The sequence below is a fragment of the Eurosta solidaginis genome, chromosome 2, assembly GCF_040869045.1.
Source record: "Eurosta solidaginis isolate ZX-2024a chromosome 2, ASM4086904v1, whole genome shotgun sequence".
Lineage (NCBI taxonomy): Eukaryota > Metazoa > Arthropoda > Insecta > Diptera > Tephritidae > Eurosta > Eurosta solidaginis.
The window spans coordinates 233,344,514-233,368,035 of record NC_090320.1 but is presented as its reverse complement, the minus strand read 5'-3'; the positions used below and the strand labels follow the sequence as shown (position 1 = coordinate 233,368,035).

General features: G+C 38.3%; 1 protein-coding gene across 4 annotated transcripts in view; it reads right to left on the bottom strand.

The window, feature by feature from the left end:
- LOC137240692 (uncharacterized) overlaps positions 1 to 23,522 on the bottom strand; it is a 201,746-nt gene that overhangs the window by 1,330 nt on the left and 176,894 nt on the right. For 3 of the 4 annotated variants that reach the window (XM_067767278.1, XM_067767280.1, XM_067767279.1), the window contains one exon: positions 20,222 to 21,022. In XM_067767278.1, coding sequence (XP_067623379.1) covers positions 20,358 to 21,022 — 665 coding nt within the window. In that variant the 3' untranslated portion in view covers positions 20,222 to 20,357. Of the gene's footprint in view, positions 1 to 20,221; positions 21,023 to 23,522 lie in introns of those variants that run through there. The other variant, XM_067767281.1, reaches the window with a different exon arrangement.

Genomic DNA, 23,522 nt, shown 5'->3' with positions numbered 1-23,522 from the left:
GAAATAACAATAGCCGCAGCACCAAAACGTAAAAAGCGCATAGCGATTTCACGGCGGCGGAGAAACGGGCACTTATAAGGGAAGTGACATTCTTTACATTTCTTTTGTTTATGTGCTCTTCTTCTTACTTGTTTCACTATTAACCGTGATATTTAAACGTCAAAATTACTTCCATACTACCATTTATCACGCAAGAAAAAAGGCTAAATTTTCCTTAAGCAATTACTTGTGATCTGCGTACCGCTCTTAAAACACGACCAAAACCGTCGGGGGAGACATTAATAGACGCGTATTGGCGACGGTTTTAATCATCCCAACACGTTTTCGCCTTTTGTTTATTGATACCAGGATAAAACGTGTCTTTTCATACCTCTTTCCACATTTTTGGAAATGTTTTGGCAGGCGATCACGGTTTTAAATTGTTTTTCGCGGAGAGCTGTTGAATGCAGCACCCGTGTTTTTATTCTTAATGTTGGTATAAGTACGCTTCTTCAGATACCCCATTCGAAGACTTTTGTAAAATTTTCTGTAGGTCCCATATAAATGCACTTTACATTTTCATACTAATTTGTTCTGGATAACCGAGTATATCTGTTAACAGGTGTCACTCGCTTCATAACGTCTATGCGCGTTTGAGTTGAAGTGTGCTAAGAGATGTTTTTCCAAATACATATGAGTTTGTTTTTATTTGTTAGTGTGAACGTCTCTGCTTTCATATTAACACGATCGAGCTAATTTTTTATGCTCGCTAGGTCGGATTTGAAACAAAATCTGAGATAAGTCGTTATATTATAAGCTTCTAAGATGGAGAGTTTTTGAAAAAAATATGCAAAGGTAGAGAGACAGACTTTTCGAAAAGGCAACCAGAAAACTGTGATATTCTTCTCAGGGGTCGATATGTATATAGTACAAAGGATGTCAGATTTAAGCCAAAATTCATACCGAGTTGAAACTATTTACCTATTCGCAACACTGCCCGAAGCTTTCGAGGAGTGTTTATGCGGTTAGAACATAATTTGGTATATTTACTATGTATGTATATGTATTCTATTTGCACACCTAATGGGAACCTACTGTACCCGAGTTAAGTACAGCTATATAATGCTCAATATTGCGTGCACTAGCACAGTGATGATAAACAAGGCTTCTGATTTTGTACTTAGCTAGAAAAGCGTACCATACTAACAGAAAACGTATCAAGATTTAGGGGGACCTTCTGCAAGAATGTACACCGTACAAGGGCGCATTTTTTGTTAAAAGGAAATCACTATAGAAGTTAGTTGCATCTTTTTGACGTATTTTCCTACGGGCTGTCTGCCAAGAAAGCTGCAACTAATTTTAAGGGGCATACTATGTATATCACAAGGAGTCGTAATTTCTCGTATAAGCCAGAACTCATATGGTATAAGAACATTCATTCACCTCCGTGAGTGACAGTAAATCTTATTGCCTTTGTTAAATTTTTGGTTTATATAGGTTAATGTGAATTCCAGTGACTGCGACGCAAAGTGTCACGCCTCATACGCAATCTGGCCCTAAGTAGGGTAAACTAGGGGTAGCTATTAGTTTGGGGCACCATTGACTTATTTTTCATTCTTCTGTAAAACTTTCCGCTTTTACTTTTACTTGATCTTGCTCCTAACCAAGTACATATCTCACTATTTCTCCTAATATTCCTGTTAACCGCTTTTTACTTCTTTGCCTCAAACCATCACCCTTATTCTTATATTTGCTCTCACTCTCCACCTTTCTCTTGTTGTCTTTACTTTTCCGACCTCCCTCCAACTCCTCTACATTTTTTCCCCTTTTCCTCTCGAGTTTGGTTTTTTTCCGCACATTACATTACTAAGGTAGTGCAAAAGTAGTAAAACGGTACCAACAATTTTGCCTCCCTATCACTTTAACTTTCATGACCGCATTATGAGGGCCTTCAAATTTTTGTTGTTGTACTAATGATTTCAACCGTCTGGTTTTATTGCGTCATGTTTCGAGTTAAAAATACAACTTGCTGTTCTGAGCCCTAATGAATAAAGTCAACCCAATGTTCGCAACTTCGGACCGCACACCTACCCTAAACTCAGATCAGTCAATGGTTTCTAATACAATTTGCAAGGCATAAACTTCAAGTCAAATCGCATTTGGTTTCAATTCAAAACCTTGGGCTACTAAAATGTACCAAAAAGTACAATTGAACCATGATTATCATCACTACGCTAGCATGGTTCAATTATGTACAGGTTGGCTCATCTCATCAGCTGATTTTATTTATGTCATTGCATGGTCGAAGGGATTGTCAAAAGGAGATGGCAAACTCAAAATGAAACCAACACATTGGCAAACATTTTACTTACACATACAAAAACTGCTAAGTTTTATGTTTCCATTCCATACCATTCGCACCAACACCAATACACAGATTTTGACAATTTGAACAGACATATTTTGTTGCTTTACAGATGAGCCAACCTGTATATAGTTGAACCATGCTACGCTAGTATCACGGGAACGATTTTTCTCTGAAAATTAATGGCCGAGTCACAATCAACTTCTTTATATATCTAGATGCGTTCAACGCGATCTTATGAATAAAAGCCCCGTCACATAAGCAGTTTTCATGTAGATGCGTTTAACTCAATCTTATGCATTGTGAGTGGATTGCACGTATTTTTGTGGAGAACGGTAGATTGAAATACACTGAAGCCATCTGAAATGAAAAAGTAGCCAACTTGCAAATTTTGTTGCACGCATAGCATAAGGAGAAGAATTTGACATTGGCTTTGGCTAAGGGTGCTGGCACAATTTTACAAACGCAACAACTTGGTTGATTGTGGCGATGTTTAGGTTAAGGCACCATTAATCGATCACATTGGAGATGCTTATGGATATGGGTATGGTTACGACTATGGCGTTAGGGTTAAGGAAGTTTAATTTTCCCTTAAATCGTGCGTGATTGTTGCGATGTTATAGTTAAGACCGCGGCACAATGAATTTTTTTGTAAATGCGTTTACCACAAGTTTATGCATTCCAGTAAAATCGTGAAAATTTCAAATTACAAAAATTACAAACATATTGCACAAAAAATAAGTCTCTTAGTCATAACGTATCCAAAAAATTCACCAACTCAAATATTTTTAGGCTATGGATATGGTGAGAAACCAAAAACCAATTGGTTGGCTATGGTATGGTTATGGCGTTTGCGTTATGGTATGGCACCATTAATCGATTACATTGATTTCCATAAGGTAGTTTCGATCAGTTGTTTTATCTGGTTATGGTTATATGGTTATAAAACACCATTAATTGACCCTTTAGCAATTGAAACTTATTTCGCCTTGCCCATTTACATACAAAATTTTGCGAAGCAGTTTTGTTAACGTTCTCACTATACAAGAAAAATACTTGATAACATATTTTGTCTTCTATTCTTTTGTAAAAATGCAGTTTTTGTTTGTGAAAAACGTTGGAAAAGTACCAAAGAAAAATAATTTCACTTGCGAAGTGTGATACACTCATAGCCAAAGCAAATGTCGAACTCTTCTTATGCTTTATATGTAGCAAAAGTTGAAGATTGCCAACTTTTGTATATCAGATGACTCTAGTCTCCCTCGATCTGCCGCTTTCCACAAAAATACATGCAATATATTCATTAAATCCCCGTTACACTAGCAGTTTTTCATATAGATGCGTTTAACTCAATCTAATTCATTATGATTGCACGTATTTGTATGGAGAACGGTAGATTGAGCGACACCGCGACCTTTAGCATAAGATTGCGTTGAACGCATCTATAGCTGTGTGTTTTTTTACATCTATCTACGTTTATGCTTAAACTTTATATGGACTGCTAAGCGTCAAACTTTATATACAACTCTGAAATTGCTGCACATAAAACTTGTACTACTAAATTTCAATACGCATTATACTCAGATGTAACTGAAATATGTGTCTATGTTTCACCTCTACACTAATTCTATGTATCACCTCTACAAATGGTGTGTATCCACAATTCATCGCAACTGATTCAGCTATATATTTTACACTATGACCATCAGAGCGTTGTGTCTCTGCTTTTCGGTACACCCCGTGCTGAAGCTACTTATTTAACCACTGCCGCTAGATGGGTCTCCTAAGCATTATCTAAACGAGGATAAGGTTTTTTTTTACGCGCAAACGTTAACGTATACGCATGTAAAAAAAAACACGGCTTATGTATGTGAAAACGTTGATTGCGACTCGGTCATTACTCTGCTCTCAATTTGCCAGTCGTAACGTTACTATAGTCACTACAGTGTAGTGCAATGTTCCCACACGGGCCCTATTCAGTAACTGTGAGTTTTAAAATGTACACTTTTTCTTCATATAATTTGTTTCACTTCTACACTAATTCTATGTATCACCTCTACAAATGGTGTGTATCCACAATTCATCGCAACTGATTCAGCTATATATTTTACACTATGACCATCAGAGGTTTGTGTCTCTGCTTTTCGGTACACCCCGTGCTGTAGCTAGTTATTTAACCACTGCCGCTAGATGGGTCTCCTAAGCATTATCTAAACGAGTATAAGGTTTTTTTTACGCGCAAACGTTAACGTATACGCGTGTAAAAAAAACACGGCTTATGTATGTGAAAACGTTGATTGTGACTCGGTCATTACTCTGCTCTCAATTTGCCAGTCGTAACGTTACTATAGTCACTACAGTGTAGTGCAATGTTCCCACACGGGCCCTATGTACATTTCAAAACTCATAGTTACTGAATAGGGCCTCAGTTCCATGGTTCAATTATACAGGTTGGCTCATCTCATTAGCTGATTTTATTTATGTCATTGCATGATCGAAGGGATTGTCAAAAGGAGATGGCAAACTCAAAATGAAACCAACCCATTGGCAACATTTTACTTACACATACAAAAACTGCTAAGTTTTATGTTTCCATTCCATACCATTCGCACCAACACCAATACACAGATTTTGACAATTTGAACAGACATAATTTGTTGCTTTACAGATGAGCCAACCATGTATAGTTGAACCATGCACAGTTCTAAGAGCGTTTCGAAACGATTCAGTTTTTTTTTTCCATTGCGCTCGCACAGAGTGTCATTGGGCGCTTTCATTTATAACATTTTTTTATACTCAGTTGAGCAGAGCTCACAGAGTATATTAAGTTTGATTGGATAACGGTTGGTTGTACATATATAAAGGAATCGAGATAGATATAAACTTCCATATATCAAAATAATCAGGATCGAAAAAAAATTTTATTGAGCCATGTCCGTCCGTCCGTCCGTCCGTTAACACGATAACTTGAGTAAATTTTGAGGTATCTTGATGAAATTTGGTATGTAGGTTCCTGAGCACTCATCTCAGATCGCTATTTAAAATGAACGATATCGGACTATAACCACGCCCACTTTTTCGATATCGAAAATTTCGAAAAACCGAAAAAGGGCGATAATTCATTACAAAAGACCGTTAAAGCGACGAAACTTGGCAGATGAGTTGAACTTATGACGCAAAATAGAAAATTAGTAAAATTTTGGACAATGGGCGTGGCACCGCCCACTTTTAAAAGAAGGTAATTTAAAACTTTTGCAAGCTGCAATTTGGCAGTCGTTGAAGATATCATGATGAAATTTGGCAGGAACGTTACTCTTATTACTATATGTACGCTTAATAAAAATGAGCAAAATCGGAGAAGGACCACGCCCACCATTTAACAAAAAATTTAATATCTTTACAGTATATAAGTAAATTATGTCAATATTCAACTCCAGTAATGATATGGTGCAACAAAATACAAAAATAAAAGAAAATTTAAAAATGGGCGTGGCTCCGCCCTTTTTCATTTAATTTGTCTAGGATACTTTTAACGCCATAAGTCGAACAAAAATTAACCAATCCTTTTGAAATTTGGTAGGGGCATAGATTTTATGGCGTTAACTGTTTTCTGTGAAAATGGGCGAAATCGGTTGATGCCACGCTCAGTTTTTATACACAGTCGTCCGTCTGTCCTTCCGCATGGCCGTTAACACGATAACTTGAGCAAAAATCGATATATCTTTACTAAACTCAGTTCACGTACTTATCTGAACTCACTTTATCTTGGTATGAAAAATGAACGAAATCCGACTATGACCACGCCCACTTTTTCCATATCGAAAATTACGAAAAATGAAAAAAATGCCATAATTCTATACCAAATACGAAAAAAGGGATGAAATATGGTAAGGTAATTGGATTGTTTTATTGACGCGAAATATAACTTTAGAAAAAACTTTATAAAATGATTGTGACACCTACCATATTAAGTAGAAGAAAATGAAAAAGTTCTGCAGGGCGAAATAAAAAACCCTTAAAATCTTGGCAGGTATTACATATATAAATAAATTAGCGGTATCCAACAGATGATGTTCTGGGTCACCCTGGTCCACATTTTGGTCGATATCTGGAAAACGCCTTCACATATACAACTACCACCACTCCCTTTTAAAACTCTCATTAATACCTTTAATTTGATACCCATATCGTACAAACTCATTCTAGAGTCACCCCTGGTCCACCTTTATGGCGATATTTCGAAAAGGCGAACACCTATAGAACGAAGGCCCACTCCCTTTTAAAAATACTCATTAACACCTTTCATTTGATACCCATATCGTACAAACAAAGTCTAGAGTCACCCCTTGTCCAGAAAGGCCCACTCCCTCTTAAAATACTCATTAAATCCTTTCGTTTGATACCCATATTGCACAAACGAATTCTAGGGTCACCCCTGGTCCACCTTTATGGCGATATCTCGAAACAGCGTCCACCTATGGAACTAAGGATTACTCCCTTTTAAAATACTCATTAACACCTTTCATTTGATACCCATATCGTACAAACGCATTCTAGAGTCACACCTGGTCCATCTTTATGGCGATATCTCGAAAAGGCGTCCACCTATAGAACTAAGGCCCACTCCCTCTTAAAATACTCATTAACTCCTTTCGTTTGATACCCATATTGCACAAACGAATTCTAGAGTCACCCCTGGTCCACCTTTATGGCGATATCTCGAAAAGGGGTCCACCTATAGAACTAAGCCCCACGCCCTTTTAAAATAATCATTAACACCTTTCATTTGATACCCATATCATACAAACAAATTCTAAAGTCACCCCTGGTCCACCTTTATGGCGATATCTCGAAAAGGCGAACACCTATAAAACGAAGGCCCACTCCCTTTTAAAAATACTCATTAACACCTTTCATTTGATACCCATATCGTACAAACAAAGTCTAGAGTCACCCCTGGTCCACCTTTATTGCGATACCTCGAAACGGCGTCCACCTATAGAACTAAGGCCCACTCCCTTTTAAAATAATCATTAACACCTTTCATTTGATACCCATATCATACAAACAAATTCTAAAGTCACCCCTGGTCCACCTTTATGGCGATATCTCGAAAAGGCGAACACCTATAAAACGAAGGCCCACTCCCTTTTAAAAATACTCATTAACACCTTTCATTTGATACCCATATCGTACAAACAAAGTCTAGAGTCACCCCTGGTCCACCTTTATTGCGATACCTCGAAACGGCGTCCACCTATAGAACTAAGGCCCACTCCCTCTTAAAATACTCATTAACTCCTTTCGTTTGATACCCATATTGCACAAACGAATTCTAGAGTCACCCCTGGCCCACCTTTATGGCGATATCTCGAAACGGCGTCCACCTACAGAACTAAGGCCCACTCCCTTTTAAAATACTCATTAACACCTTTCGTTTGATGCCCATATTGTGCAAACAAATTCTAGGGTCACCCCTGGTCCACCTTTATGGCGATATCTCGAAACGGCGTCCACCTATGGAACTAAGGATTACTCCCTTTTAAAATGCTCATTAAAACCCTTCATTTGATACCCATATCGTACAAACGCATTCTAGAGTCACCCCTGGTCCATCTTTACGGCGATATCTCGAAAAGGCGTCCATCTATAGTACTTAGGTCCACGCCCTTTTAAAATACTCATTAATACCTTTCATTTGATACCCATATCGTACAAACGCATTCTAGAGTCAACCCTGATCCACCTTTATGGCTATATCCCTAAATGGCGTCCACCTATAGAACTATGGCCCACTCCCTCATAAAATACTCTTTAATGCCTTTCATTTGATACACATGTTATACAAACACATTCCAGGGTTTCCTTCGGTTCATTTTCCTACATGGTTATTTTCCCTTATGTTGTCACCATAGCTCTCAACTGAGTATGTAATGTTCGGTTACACCCGAACTTAACCTTCCTTACTTGTTTTTTGATAAGTTGCAAACATGTTTCAGTCCGTTAAGTGATAAAACATTTTTTTTATAATCGGGTTATTTAAGCCAACTGCCAAGATAAATAATTATTCTAAAATTTTAAGGAAAAGGACTTATGTAGGTATAAATATAAAAATTAATACTTGGCGAGATTTACCTCCCAAAAAGATTTAGAGCGAGCTTCTCTTCTAATTTACGTCGTACTCTTTTTAAATTTTCTTCCAAATTGGCGGGTCTGTACGTATGTATGTATCATGGTGCAACGATACAGGTGGCAGCATGGAACAGCTGATTACAAACTTTTTTTTTATTTGATTTGATACATCAACTTCCGGCGCAGTACGATTTTGACATTTGTCCATCGAAACTACAAAAACAAAGTACATGGAATTTGTATTTATGTTTGTAGGTATGTCACCATGCTGCCTCCTGTATCATTCCGCTATGGTATGTATGTATGTATATGTTTCATGCCGGCTTCGAGCAACAGCCGCCAGACTGATATGTACATAAATATGTAACTCTAATATTTAAAGGAAAAAATGTACTCATAACCCACACTTTAAAATGTCAAAGGACTGCTCCACAGCAGAATATGTTGCGAAAATAATTTATGCTCCGTAATTTAAGGGCCAATTAAACTTCCTTAACCCTAACGCCATAGTCATAACCATATTTTCACTTATCCATATCAAATCGGCATCAGTTATTGGTGCCTTAGCCTAAAAATCGTGAAAATTTCATAAAAATGAAGAAAACGCAAAAAATTACAAACACGTACCACAAAAAATTAGTCCCTTAGTCAAAACGTATCCAAAACAATAAATAAAATCCACAAAAGGTTAATAAATTCCCCAACTCAAATATTTTTAGGTTATGGATATGGCGAAAAACCAAAAACCAATTAGTTGGTCGACGGCCACCGTGGTGTGATGGTAGCATGCTCCGCCTAGCACACCGTATGCCCTGGGTTCGCACCACGGGCAAAGCAACAACAAAATTTTAGAAATAAGGTTTTTAAATTAGAAGAAAATTTTTCTAAGCTGGGTCGCCCCTCGGCAGTGTTTGGCAAGCGCTCCGGGTGTATTTCTGCCATGAAAAGCTCTCAGTGAATTCTCATCTGCCTTGCAGATGCTGTTCGGAGTCGGCATAAAACATGTGGGTCACGTCCGGCCAATTTGTAGGGAAAATCAAGAGGAGCACGACGCAAATTGGAAGAGAAGCTCGGCCTTAGATCTCTTCGGAGGTTATCGCGCCTTACATTTATTTTTTTTTTTTAATTAGTTGGATATGATATGGTTATGGCTTTAGCGTTAAGGTATGGCACCATTAATCGGTTACATTAATTTCCATAAGGTTGGTTCGATCAGCTGTTTTATCTGGTTATGGATAAGTCACCATTAATTGGCCCTTTATTTCGCTTGATTCACTCCACGTGTTTATTCGGTCTAGCAATTCTTTGTCATTTTAAAGTGTTGATTATGAATAAAATTTTTCCTCTTAATATTAGCCGTGTTTTTTTTACACGCGTATACGTTTCGTTTGCGAGTGAAAAAAAAAACGGCTAACCTCTCTTAGATAATGCTTAGGAGACCCATCTAGCGGCAGTGGGTTAACAGCTAGCTACAGCACAGGGTGTACAGTAAATTGGAGACACAACCCTCTGATGGCCATAGTGTAAAATATATAGCTCAATCAGTTGCGATGAATTGTGAACGCGCACCATTTTAAGAGGTGATACATAGAATTAATGTAGAGGTGAAACATTGACACATATTTCAGATGCATCTGAGAATAATGCTTATAGAAATTTAGGTGTACTAATTTTATGCGCGGCAACTTCACAAGAGTAGTTAAAGTTTGACGCTTAGCAGTCCATATAAAGTTTAAGCGTAAACGTCTATAGATGTAAAAAACACAGCTGCTATCAGCAGCATACGCTAGAAGTTGTACGTTCTTACAGTCACTCACCCTTATCGCGAAGTTCACACGGAAAAGTGTTCGTCTTCACTTTTTTGTTCGGGTGAACTTTTTTCGCCTGTCGGCAATTTCGGGCGAACAAAAGTTCACTTCAAAACAGCTGATGCTGTATTGTGAATTAGCAGTGAACAAATAATTTACTTGCAATTTTGTATATTTTGTAAACAAGCATATATTTCCTTAAAATACAGCAAAAGTAGAGATAACAAGTAAGGAAGGCTAAGTTCGGGTGTAACCGAACATTACATACTCAGTTGAGAGCTGTGGAGACAAAGTAAGGGAAAATCACCATGTTGTAAACAGAACCTAGGGTAACCCTGGAATGTGTTTGTATGACATGTGTATCAAATGGAAGGTATTAAAGAGTATTTTAAGAGAAAGTGGGCCATAGTTCTATAGATGGACGCCATTAAGGGATATCGCCATAAAGGTGGACCAGGCCTGACTCTAGAATTTGTTTGTACGATATGAGTATCAAGTGAAAGGTGTTAATGAGTATTTTAAGAGGGCGTGGGCCTTAGTTCTATATGTGGACGCCTTTTCGAGATATCGCCATAAAGGTGCACCAGAGGTGACTCTAGAATTTGTTTGTACTATATGGGTATCAAATGAAAGGTGCTAATGAGTATTTTAAAAGGGTGTGGGCCTTAGTTCTATAGGTGGACGCCTTTTCGGAATATCGTTATAAAAGTGGACCAGGGTTGACTCTAGAATGCGCTTGTACAATATGGGTATCAAACGAAAGGTGTTAATAAGTGTTTTAAAAGGGAGTGGCCCTTAGTTTTATGGGTGGACGCCTTTTCGGGATATCGCCATAAACGTGGACCAGGGGCGACTCTAGAATTTGTTTGTACTATATGGGTATCAAATGAAAGGTGTTAATGAGTATTTTAAAAGGCAGTGGGCCTTAGTCCTCTAGGTGGACGCCTTTTCGGAATATCGTTATAAAAGTGGACCAGGGTTGACTCTAGAATGCGCTTGTACAATATGGGTATCAAACGAAAGGTGTTAATAAGTGTTTTAAAAGGGAGTGGGCATTAATTCTATGGGTGGACGCCTTTTCGGGATATCGCCATAAACGTGGACCAGGGGTGACTCTAGAATTGGTTTTACGATATGAGTATCAAGTGAAAGGTGTTAATGAGTATTTTAAGAGGGTGTGGACCTTAGTTCTATATGTGGACGCCTTTTCGAGATATCGCCATAAAGGTGGACCAGAGGTGACTCTAGAATTTGTTTGTACTATATGGGTATCAAATGAAAGGTGTTAATGAGTATTTTAAAAGGGAGTGGGCCTTAGTTCTATAGGTGGACGCCTTTTCGATATATCGTTATAAAAGTGGACCAGGGTTGACTCTAGAATGCGCTTGTACAATATGGGTATCAAACGAAAGGTGTTAATAAGTGTTTTAAAAGGGAGTGGGCCTTAGTTCTATGGGTGGACGCCTTTTCGGGATATCGCCATAAACGTGGACCAGGGGCGACTCTAGAATGCGTTTGTACAATATGGGTATCAAATGAAAGGTGTTAATGAGTATTTTAAAAGGGCGTGGGCCTTAGTTCTATAGGTGGACGCCCTTTCGAGATGTCGCCATAAAGGTGGACCAGGGGTGACTCTAGAATTTGTTTGTACGATATGGGTATCAAGTGAAAGGTGTTAATGAGTATTTTAAAAAAGCGTGTGCCTTAGTTCTATAGGTGGACGCCTTTTCGAGATATCGCCATAGAGGTGGCCCAGGGGTGACTCTAGAATTGGTTTTACGATATGAGTATCAAATGAAAGGTGTTAATGAGTATTTTAAAAGGAAGTGGGCCTTAGTTCTATATGTGGACGCCTTTTCGAGATATCGCCATAAACGTGGACCAGGGGTGACTCTAGGATGTGTTTGTACGATATGGGTATCAAATTAAAGGTATTAATGAGGGTTTTAAGAGGGAGTGGCCCTTAGTTGTATATGTGAAGGCGTTTTCGAGATATCGACCAAAATGTGGACCAGGGTGATCCAGACCGTCATCGGTCGGGTACCGCTAATTTATTTATATATGTAATACCACGAACAGTATTCCTTCCAAGATTCCAAGGGCTTTTGATTTCGCCCTGCAAAACTTTTTCATTTTCTTCTACTTAATATGGTAGGTGTCACACTCATTTTACCAAGTTTTTTTCTAAAGTTATATTTTGCGTCAATAGACCAAAACAATTACCATGTTTCATCCCTTTTTTCGTAGTTGGTATATAATTATGGAATTTTTTCATTTTTCGTAATTTTCGATATCGAAAAAGTGGGCTTGGTCATAGTCGGATTTCGGCCATTTTTTACGTTAATACAAAGCGAGTTCAGATAAGTACGTGAACTGAGTTTAGTAAATATATATCGATTTTTGCTCAAGTTTTCGTGTTAACAGCCAGGCGGAAGGACAGACGGTCGACTGTGTATAAAAACTGGGCGTGGCTTCAACCGATTTCGCCCTTTTTCACAGAAAACAGTTATTGTCCTAGAATCTAAGCCTCTACCAAATTTCACAAGGATTGGTAAATTTTTGTTCGACTTATGGCATTAAAAGTATCCTAGACAAATTAAATGAAAAAGGGCGGAGCCACGCCCATTTTGAAATTTTCTTTTATTTTTGTGTTTTGTTGCACCATATCATTACTGGAGTTGAATGTTGACATAATTTACTTATATACGGTAAAGATATTAACTTTTCTTTTAAAATTTGAATTAAAAAATTTTTTTTTTTAAAAGTGGGCGTGGTCATTCTCCGATTTTGCTAATTTTTATTAAGCAGATATATAGTAATAAGAGTAACGTTCCTGCCAAATTTCATCATGATATCTGCAACGACCGCCAAATTACAGCTTGCAAAACTTCTAAATTACCTTCTTTTAAAAGTGGGCGGTGCCACGCCCATTGTCCAAAATTTTACTAGTTTTCTATTCTGCGTCATAAGTTCAACTCACCTACCAAGTTTCATCGCTTAATCCGTATTTGGTAATGAATTGTCGCACTTTTTCGATTTTTCGAAATTTTCGATATCGAAAAAGTGGGCGTGGTTATTGTCCGATATCGTTCATTTTAAATAGCGATCTGAGATGAGTGCCCAGGAACCTACATACCAAATTTCATCAAGATACCTCAAAATTTACTCAAGTTATCGTGTTAACGGACAGACGGACGGACGGACGGACGGACATGGCTGAATCGAATTTTTTTTCGATACTGATGATTTTTATATATGGAAGTTTATATCTATCTCGATTCCTATATACCTGTACAACCAACCGTTATCCAATCAAAGTTAATATACTCTGTGAGCTCTGCTGGGGTGGGGTGAGTTTTTGCTCACCCGCCTTACCTACAGTTATACAAACAAGAGAGAGGTTCATGCCTGAAATCTATGAAAAGAAAGAGAAAGCTGGAAGAAAAGGTCTGTCCTTGTCAGGTGGAGTCATCCCTCCCCTTCTGCGTAAAACCTTGACGCAGCCTTGGGCGTTGCACTGACTCCGAAACTTTAGCAACGCCCCTTAGCCTGACATTTGTCTGTACGTTAATGTCCCATGTCCCTAGCCTGTCTAGTCTGTCACAGTCGCCTCACATCCACGTCCCCTATATTGCACTCGTGCAACACCCACACCAATTGAGTGTCTTAGCCTGACATTTTTAGGGTAAGCTCAACCCATGAACTAATAAATATGATAAGTTTGGATTTCTTTGTAAAACGTTATAAAAAACTCTTTATTAAATATATATCCTAAAATTAATGATCAAAAAAATTCAGAAAAAAAAAACTTCAATTATGTGGAATTTTCCTTACGGTTAATGCTTTGAAACTTATTCTAGCTGATTATATGTGTAACTAAAAACAATAACTGATGATAGTAAAAGTGGCTTAATGAAAGGTAATTGGGAAAAAGAAAGTAAGCTGAGTTATAGGATTAGAATGAAAAGCAAGTTAAGGAATTCAAAGAAAAATTTAGGCTCCGACAGTCAAAACGAGGAGTTTAATTAATACCAAAATCCTGAATACAAAAAAAAAAAATCAACGGAAATCAAAGGTACGGAAACTTTGAATCAAAACCATTGAATAAAAACGAAAGGGGTTTTACGTAAAAAAGGGAAATTAAAAAAATCATAAAAAAAACTAACTTGAAAATTAGACAATAAAAATTAGCGTAAAAAATGTAAATTGAAAATTGCTAAAAGACAATAATGCCTTCGTTATCGACTCGCCACTGTAGCCCAAAAACTCCTTAACCTCTGCTGGCTTCCAGTAGGTTTGTTTTTAAAAATTTGATATCTATATACGTATGTTTGTATGTCAACTATGTAGGTAATGTTAATAACCTATAACCCGGGGTGGGCATGAGCTAAGCACCTGTTAAGCGAGCATATATGTATACGATAAGCGAGAGCACAATAGCTACTTCGTCAAAATCAACGACAGCTGTTTTAGGTTGATTTCGATGGTCGTACAGTGAGGAAGTGTCGCACGCGCTCTTAAAACAGAGTACCAAAGAGTGCGTGTGACACGTGTTCACCGTTCAAGCATTGAAATCAAACTAAATAAATAATTGATTTTGCTTTCGTGCACGCTACTCGTTCGTGTTTACTAACACATTTTCAATTTGGTAACCGTGTAAATGTAGTGGTGCCCACCGCTGCCCGGGGTGGACATGAGCTAAGCACCTGCTAAGCTAGCATATATGTATACGATAAGCGAGAGCACAATAGCTACTTCGTCAAAATCAACGACAGCTATTTTAGGTTGATTTCGATGGTCGTACAGTGAGGAAGTGTCGCACGCGCTCTTAAAACAGAGTACCAAAGAGTGCGTGTGACACGTGTTCACCGCTCAAGCATTGAAATCAAACTAAATAAATAATTGATTTTGCTTTCGTGCACGCTACTCGTTCGTGTTTACTAACACATTTTCAATTTGGTAACCGTGTAAATGTAGTGGTGCCCACCGCTGCTTATAACTCTAGCACTTACCGATCAATCCCGCGACGGAGGCGCCTGCGTCGAAGAGAGAGCGTGGCTGTAAAGAACGTACATATACATATACCTACAAACCTATGCTGGAAAGTCGATCGGTGGAAGAGGTGATAATGAAAGATAACAAATTTATTCGGGCATGCGGTTGCGGCCCGGATCAAAGAATTTATGCGCGTTATAGTGAAAGATAATGATTCAAAAAAATTATAAAATAAAATAATAATAAATAATAAAAATAAAAAAAATCCAAAATTCAATAGTGCGACAACTAAATATAAATTGAAATCGGAAATTTAACTAATATGTGAAAAAAATGAAACTGAGGGTAAACAAATAAATCTAATAGCCTTGCGAAAAAAAATATAAGCGCCAAAAGAATACGTAAAGCAAAAGCTAGACGTGAAAAATAACAGAAGAATGTGCTAATTAGAAACAGCAAAACGCAACACGTACTAAAAGGCAAAGAGATACAAATGTTAGGAAGGTGGAACAGAAATTGGTAATCTTTAAACTAAATTTAAAAAAAGGGAACTCCACTCGGTAATCGGAGTCAAAGTGGAGTTCAAGGTTGTTCATGCCTCAGAACAAGAGGGGTGGGATGACTCCACCTGACACGGACGGTCTTCTCCCGCTTGCTTTCTTCTCTTTTTTTCTCCTTATCTTCTACAGGTCCCTATATTTTTCTCACCTAGGCATGATAATTATAATTTTGTTTTTGTGACTGTGGGTCGAGGAAGGTGGCAAGAACCGCGCCTCAATGCCGACGAGCCTCAGCCGGGCTACCACCATGCCTAACCGCCACCCTTCTCGCCCCGGACCAAGCAGTTACATTACAGTGCTCAGCAAGAAAGCTCCACGCAAAAACTAAATGCAAATATATTGTAACGAATATTAGCATCACTAAGCTGCAACTAAATAAATGCACAACAATAAAGCAGCTACTCTTATGTAGAAGGCGACGAAGAGATATCTCACACACACAAATATGTAGTCATCAGCCGAAGTAGTTACTCACAGATACACACGCATATGGCTATGGGAGAGGCGTGGACTACAGATATACATGTATATACCTGGTAACTAACCACGCATGAGCTAAAACTGTTCGCGAAATTACTAGACCTTAGGAAAAATATGCGAACGAAGCAACGGAGAGTATAAAACAGCGCAAGCTGAGTAATCAGTTTGATTTAAACACGTTATTAGTTGCGAAGTGCAGTATACCTCGTGTTCCAATGAAACATGAACCAGATACTGTTCAAATTGTTGTTGCATTTGCATGTTAAATCTCTATCCGTATCTGGTTCACGTCTCATTGGAACACGAGGATAATTCTGAAGTATAACTGTACTACTCCCAAGGTAGTCTAATAACGACAATTTGGCAATACCGAACATTGGAGTGATTTATTCAACAGTTTAGCGATTTGAACGTTAACAGAAGGTTTCAAATAAGCGGAATTTTCCCAAAATTCGTTACAATTGGTGTCAGAAGAGAAAGCAAAGTTAAGTGAATTAAAGATCCAGCAACTGAAAAAGGAGTTGGAGAACCGTGGATTGGATACAACCGGCAATAAGACCGAACTTCAAGCACGGCTACGAGGGGTTATGGAGTCGGAAGGAATTAATGTGGACGATTATGTCGTTCATCCTGATAGGGACGAGACATTAACAAAATTGGAAGAGAAGAACGGAAGTCCGAGTCCAGTCGCCAGCGGCGATATTATCTTTGTTATCACAGATATCGACAAAAATGGAAGCCCAGGAAACACGCATAACAGAAATGTCATCATAAATATCCACAAATATGTCATCCTAACTGAAATCGCAGGAGACACGCATAACATCGAAGATTGAAGCACAATGAAGAACAGAATACATATATGGCATCTCAACTGGAAGCGCAAGAGGCACGTATATCTGAAATATCGCCACAAATTTCGGAACAGGTATCATCGCAGCTCTTTGCGAAACTGGAGGAGCAGGATGTAAAAATTTTACAACTCGAAGACAAAATTGATGCCGACAGAGAAGCATTAATAGGTCGTATGGAGCAGTTACAACTAAATCGCCCAGCTGTTTCAGCAAGCAGTCCGAAGGAAAAAACTCCATCTTATGACGGCTCTGTTACTTTCCAGGTATTTAAGCTCCAATTTGAGAAGACGTCAGCAGTGAACAACTGGAATGCGGAAGATAAAGTTGCTGCACTGTTCGTGGCATTGAAAGGGCCTGCAGCTGAAATCTTAAAGACTATTCCAGAGTACGAACGGAACAGTTATGAAGCATTGATGGCCGCTGTCGAGAGACTTTATGGAAGCGAGTATAGAAAACAGATATACCAAATTGAGTTGCAAAACCGTTACCAAAAAGCGAATGAGACTTTGCAGGAGTTTGCGTCGGGTGTCGAAAGGCCGTCTCATCTAGGATATGCGGACGCACCCGTGGAATACACCGAGAGGGTAAAAATCCAGAGCTTTATAAATGGCATACGGGACGTCGAAACGAAGCGAGCTACATACGCAAACCCAAAACCTACAATCGCAGAACCGGTATCACATGCTCTGATTCAGGAAACAGCATCGCTTCTGTGTAAGCCAGCTTTCATAGCACGCCTTGTAGAAGTAGAAAGGCCAGACTGGGTGAACACAATATTGGAGGCACTGAAAGGATCGGAAAAGCGGAGTGAAAGAGTTATCAAATGCTTCAAATGTGGGAAGCTAGGTCACATTACACGTCATTGCGGTCTTGACCCTAGTGGTTCCAACAGCATGGATGGTCTTAAGTGCAAAGCTGGAGGAGATGAGCCTAGATGTAAAGATCGAGAGCTTGCTCCAGCTGTGGAATGTCCGTTATCTCTGTATCACAAATCGGAAGAAAATGGAGCAGTCTTACCGTCAGAGGAAATGTGGATGGCAAGGAGCGTGTACTGACTGTAGATACGGGCGCATCTCATTCCTTAATCCGACCTGATTTGGTAAACAGGAGAGTAAAGACATTACCTGGCGTACGGTCACTGGCGAGTATAACCAAGTCCAGGGAGAAGTGATATGTGAAGTCGTAATTGGAAAGGCCACGGTTCTACACAAATTCGTTGTGGCGGAGATCGTTGATAAAGTCATATTGGGAGTGAACTTCTTAGTTGACCATGACATCAGGATCGATATGCCGAGAAGGATTATGTGCTATAAGAACAAGGATATGCTACTTAACTTCAGTTTGGAGAAAGAGTTCAGCAGTAAGCGAGTGCTGGTGGAGGAGATTCGACAGAGAGCACAAAAGTCAAAGAAAGTAGATCGGGCAAAGGTTGATGGAACGAATGGGCCAAACAAATCAAAGCCGAAAGTAACTGCGAGGAATACACTGGCATTGACAAACCCTAATGGACGCACTAAAACGAACGAAAGAATTCCCCAGAAAAAATCCAAGGGTGGTTTCAAGCCAGGGCGCACTACTGTTGTGCAACGTCGGAACGATACTTATTATGCGAAGCCAAACTGTCAAGCGCAAGTTCATTGGCCAAACAACAGAGTGTGAGGGAACGAACCAGGGTAATGAGTAGTAAGATCAAACACAGGTTTGACAAGAACAACAATTCGGAAGGTTTGTTAGAGGGGGATTTGGTACTGTTATGCCGCCCTGACCGGCGGAAAGGTGTGCCATCCAAATTTTGGTGCAGTTGGTTAGGCCCATACAAAGTTGTGAAGAGGATCAGTGATGCCATCTACCGCATACAACCAATTGGGAAACCACGAAATAGAAGGGTAGTTCATTTGGAGAGGCTAGCAGCGGTTGGATCGAGAGATTTGTCTGATCGGGACGATCAGACTTAGGTGGAGGGAAGTGTGACGAATATTAACATCACTAAGCTGATACTAGCATCACTCAGCCGATACTAAGCAGCCACTTGTATGTACGTAAACAAGTCAATCATCATTTACACACATACATACAAGGCAACGGAGAGATACAAAAACACGTAATCATCACCCGAAGTAGTACTCACATATACACACGCATATGGCTACAAACTACAAATATACATGTATATGGCTGGTAACCAAGCATGAAGTTCGCGAAATTACTAGACCTTAAGCGTCAGTTGCCCATGAACGTACGTAGAAAAAACGTATCAGCTGACACGACCTAACATGAGTGTGCAATGTAAACGCAAACTCACCGACGTTCAACGCACGTACGTACGAAGTCCGGAACGTAGAAATCAAACCAATTTTGATTTTTTCCCAAGAACGTGTCAACTGATCGCTCTCTCACTAGACAGAGTTGCCGAGTAAACTTTTGTGCGCTAATTTTTGACCGTTTGCAGTTACTATACAAAAACCCCTAAATATTGGTTAACATTTTGTTGAAATATCCCAAAATTATTATATAAAATTGGAGGTTACAACTAAATGAACTAGAAATTCTTATTCAGTATTTGTTTCTGCCATTTGCACCATGAAAAATTGTAATTCCAAAAGTTGATGTTTGCATAAGCATGCATGCAAACTGGTCAATGGCAACAGTGCTTTGCTCTAAACAATACACACACAAATATGTTATATACATGTACACAGACGCACACGGGCTTGAGGGTTCGGTCAAGCGTGTTTCGTACGACAAGCGTCCGTACGTACGACACACGTCGGGGCATACTTGCAGCTTTAGGAAAAATGGGTGAACGAGGAAACCGAGAGTATAAAAGCAGCGCAAGCTGAGGCATGACTAATGAGTTTTGATTTAAGCACGCTATTGGTTGTGAAGTATAAGTGTTATTGTGAAGTACTCTCAAAGTAGTCTTATAAACACCATTTTGCATTATTGAATATTGGAGTTATTTATTCAACAGTTTAGCGATTCGAACGTTAGCAGAATGTTTGGAATAAGCGGAATTCCCCAAAATTCCATACAATATATATTTAAGTATTGTCTTACTAGGATTTTTTTTATTTGAATTTTAAGGCTAGTAACTTAGTATGGTAAATCAGTTGTTCATTTTAAATAAAAAAAATCATTATAAAGCTTTAAAACTAGGAACTATATAAATTTATAAAGCTATACTTTACTCAGAATGATGTTTTATAGAATATTCAGTGTCCGTCGGGTTAAGATCCTCTGTCTTTCTTTGTGTGTATACAAAATCGTATACAACCCCTTGCAGCTTCATTCGCAATAGCATTTTTTGTTGCGGCGAAAGTTGTTTAACATGTGGTAATAAACTTTTGAAAAAATGCATATCTTCATAATCTTCGGCATTATCAATTTTTGCTACGTTTTTTATTTGTTCTGGCTTCATTTCCGTGGATGTTACATCGGCTCCTTCTACTTTCGAGTATGGAGGTTGCTGTTTTTGTAATGGCAAAAATATTCCCCGAAAGTTTTGAGGAGTACTGCCGTAGCAATATTCCGTAGACGTATATTGTGTATCAGGCTCTTTTCTGTACTCAGATTGGTTAATCACAGGAATTGTTGGACTTTCGCTTCGCATTCTTTTAAATGGTTGGGAATCGGAAGCTGAATCAATCATTTCAAATTTCCCATTTCGTCCAGCCTCGAATTGATCACGGAGGAACGAAAGATTAGTAAAATATTTCCAGTTCCTCAATAATGTCCAATTCGAACTTCTGGCCAAGTTTCCTGTTTCATTTTCATTTAATTTTGCACGTTTTTGAAGCTCCTTCCTATAGGTATCTCGGAGCGTTTTCCATTTACTTCTAACTGCTTCCCCTGGAAGTATCAAAGAAGAGAAGATAATAGCAATAACAATACTAAACGTGCTACGTTATAACTCACTCAAATTAAAATTATTCTGCTTAGGTTTTCTAGGGATGTTGTTGTAAGAGACGTAGGTTCCATTTAACAATTTTTAGATGATTGATCGTTTACTAAAATATTGTGCGAGCGAAGCAACTGAGATTCAACAGAGCAAGCAGTGAATCAGGTTTACGAATGAATTCAGTAACTCAGTCCCATCTCATCTCTCTAAATTTGAGATTTTTCATTAGAGACAATTTTTGTGAATGGAGATGATTTCGGTATTCAGTAAGTGAAAGTCACAAAAAAACTCACCAAATCAACGAAATTCACCAAAATAACAATTTAAGCTTACATTGAACAAATAATGTAACACTGCATTTTGGTAACCTAACATTGTGAGTTTGAAATAAATGTGAAAACTTACATTGAAAAATATACATATACTTTTAGCTCTTTTTGCAACAGGTTTTGGATTTTCTTGAAGAAATTTAGCTCTTTCTAGCCCTTTTTTTCTAGATTCTAGCCCCAAAGAAATTTTTTTTCTGGCAACACCGATCCCAAAGTGCGAAGGATCGAACTTCAGTCGCGGTAAATTTAAAAAATTATTATTATACTCAGTTGAGAAGAGCTCACAGAGTATATTAACTTTGATTGGATAACGGTTGGTTGTACAGGTATATAGGAATCGAGATAGATATAAACTTCCATATATAAAAATCATCAGTATCGAAAAAAAATTCGATTCAGCCATGTCCGTCCGTCCGTCCGTCCGTCTGTCCGTTAACACGATAACTTGAGTAAATTTTGAGGTATCTTGCTGAAATTTGGTATGTAGATTCCTGGGCACTCATCTCAGATCGCTATTTAAAATGAACGATATCGGACAATAACCACGCCCACTTTTTCGATATCGAAAATTTCGAAAAATCGAAAAAGTGCGATAATTCATTACCAAATACGGATTAAAAGATGAAACTTGGTAGGTGAGTTGAACTTATGACGCAGAATAGAAAACTAGTAAAATTTTGGACAATCGGCGTGGCACCGCCCACTTTTAAAAGAAGGTAATTTAGAAGTTTTGCAAGCTGTAATTTGGCAGTCGTTGAAGATGTTATGATGAAATTTGGTAGGAACATTACTCTTATTACTATATGTCTGGTTAATAAAAATTAGCAAAATCGGAGAACGACCACGCCCACTTTTTTAAAAAAAAATTTTTTAAATTCAAATTTTAAAAGAAAAGTTAATATCTTTACAGTATATGTGTAAATTATGTCTACATTCAACTCCAGTAATGATATGTTGCACCAAAATACAAAATTAAAAGAAAATTTCAAAATGGGCGTGGCTCCGCCCTTTTTCATTTAATTTGTCTAGGATACTTTTAATGCCATAAGTCGAACAAAAATTTACCAATCCTTGTGAAATTTGGTACAGGCTTAGATTCTAGGACGATAACTGTTTTCTGTGAAAAAGGGCGAAATCGGTTGAAGCCACGCCCAGTTTTTGTACACAGTCGGCCGTCTGTCCTTCCGCTCGGCCGTTAACAGGATAACTTGGGCAAAAATGGATATATCCTTACTAAACTCAGTTCACGTACTTATCTCAACTCACTTTGTATTGGTGTAAAAAATGGTCGAAATCCGACCATTACCACGCCCACTTTTTCGATATCGAAAATTACGAAAAATGAAAAAAATGCCATAATTATATACCAAATACGAAAAAAGGGATGAAACATGGTAATTGTATTGGTCTATTGACGCAAAATATAACTTTAGAAAAAAACTTGGTAAAATGGGTATGAAACCTACCATATTAAGTAGAAGAAAATGAAAAAGTTTTGGAGGGCGAAATCAAAAGCCCTTGGAATCTTGGAAGGAATACTGTTCGTGGTATTACATATATAAATAAATTAGCGGTACCCGACAGATGATGTTCTGGATCACCCTGGTCCACATTTTGGTCGATATCTGGAAAACGCCTTCACATATACAACTAAGGGACACTCCCTTTTAAAACCCTCATTAATACCTTTAATTTGATACCCATATCGTACAAACACATTCTAGAGTCACCCCTGGGGGCCTACTCTGTATTGCGTTGCGAAAGAAAAAATACGCGAAATCGCAAAATCGGTACTCTGTATCTTGACATTCGCATGTATATTTTGACTTTCGCATTCACATTTTGCCCATTCGCAATTTTTCTCCCTTTTCGCATTGCCGGCACTCTGTACAGCGAAAGCGAATGTCAAACAGCATTCATTTTCGCATTTTTCTTGCTACAAGTAATAGGCATTCGCATTGTTCAAATATGTAAGTATTAATTGATGATTTTATAAATTGATATCTTTATATTCATTTAAAAATATATAGGACAACTCAAAAAACAAAACAAACACAAAAGCAACAATTTGTAATCCTAATGGACTTAAAATACATAAATAAATAACAATTAAATCGAAACC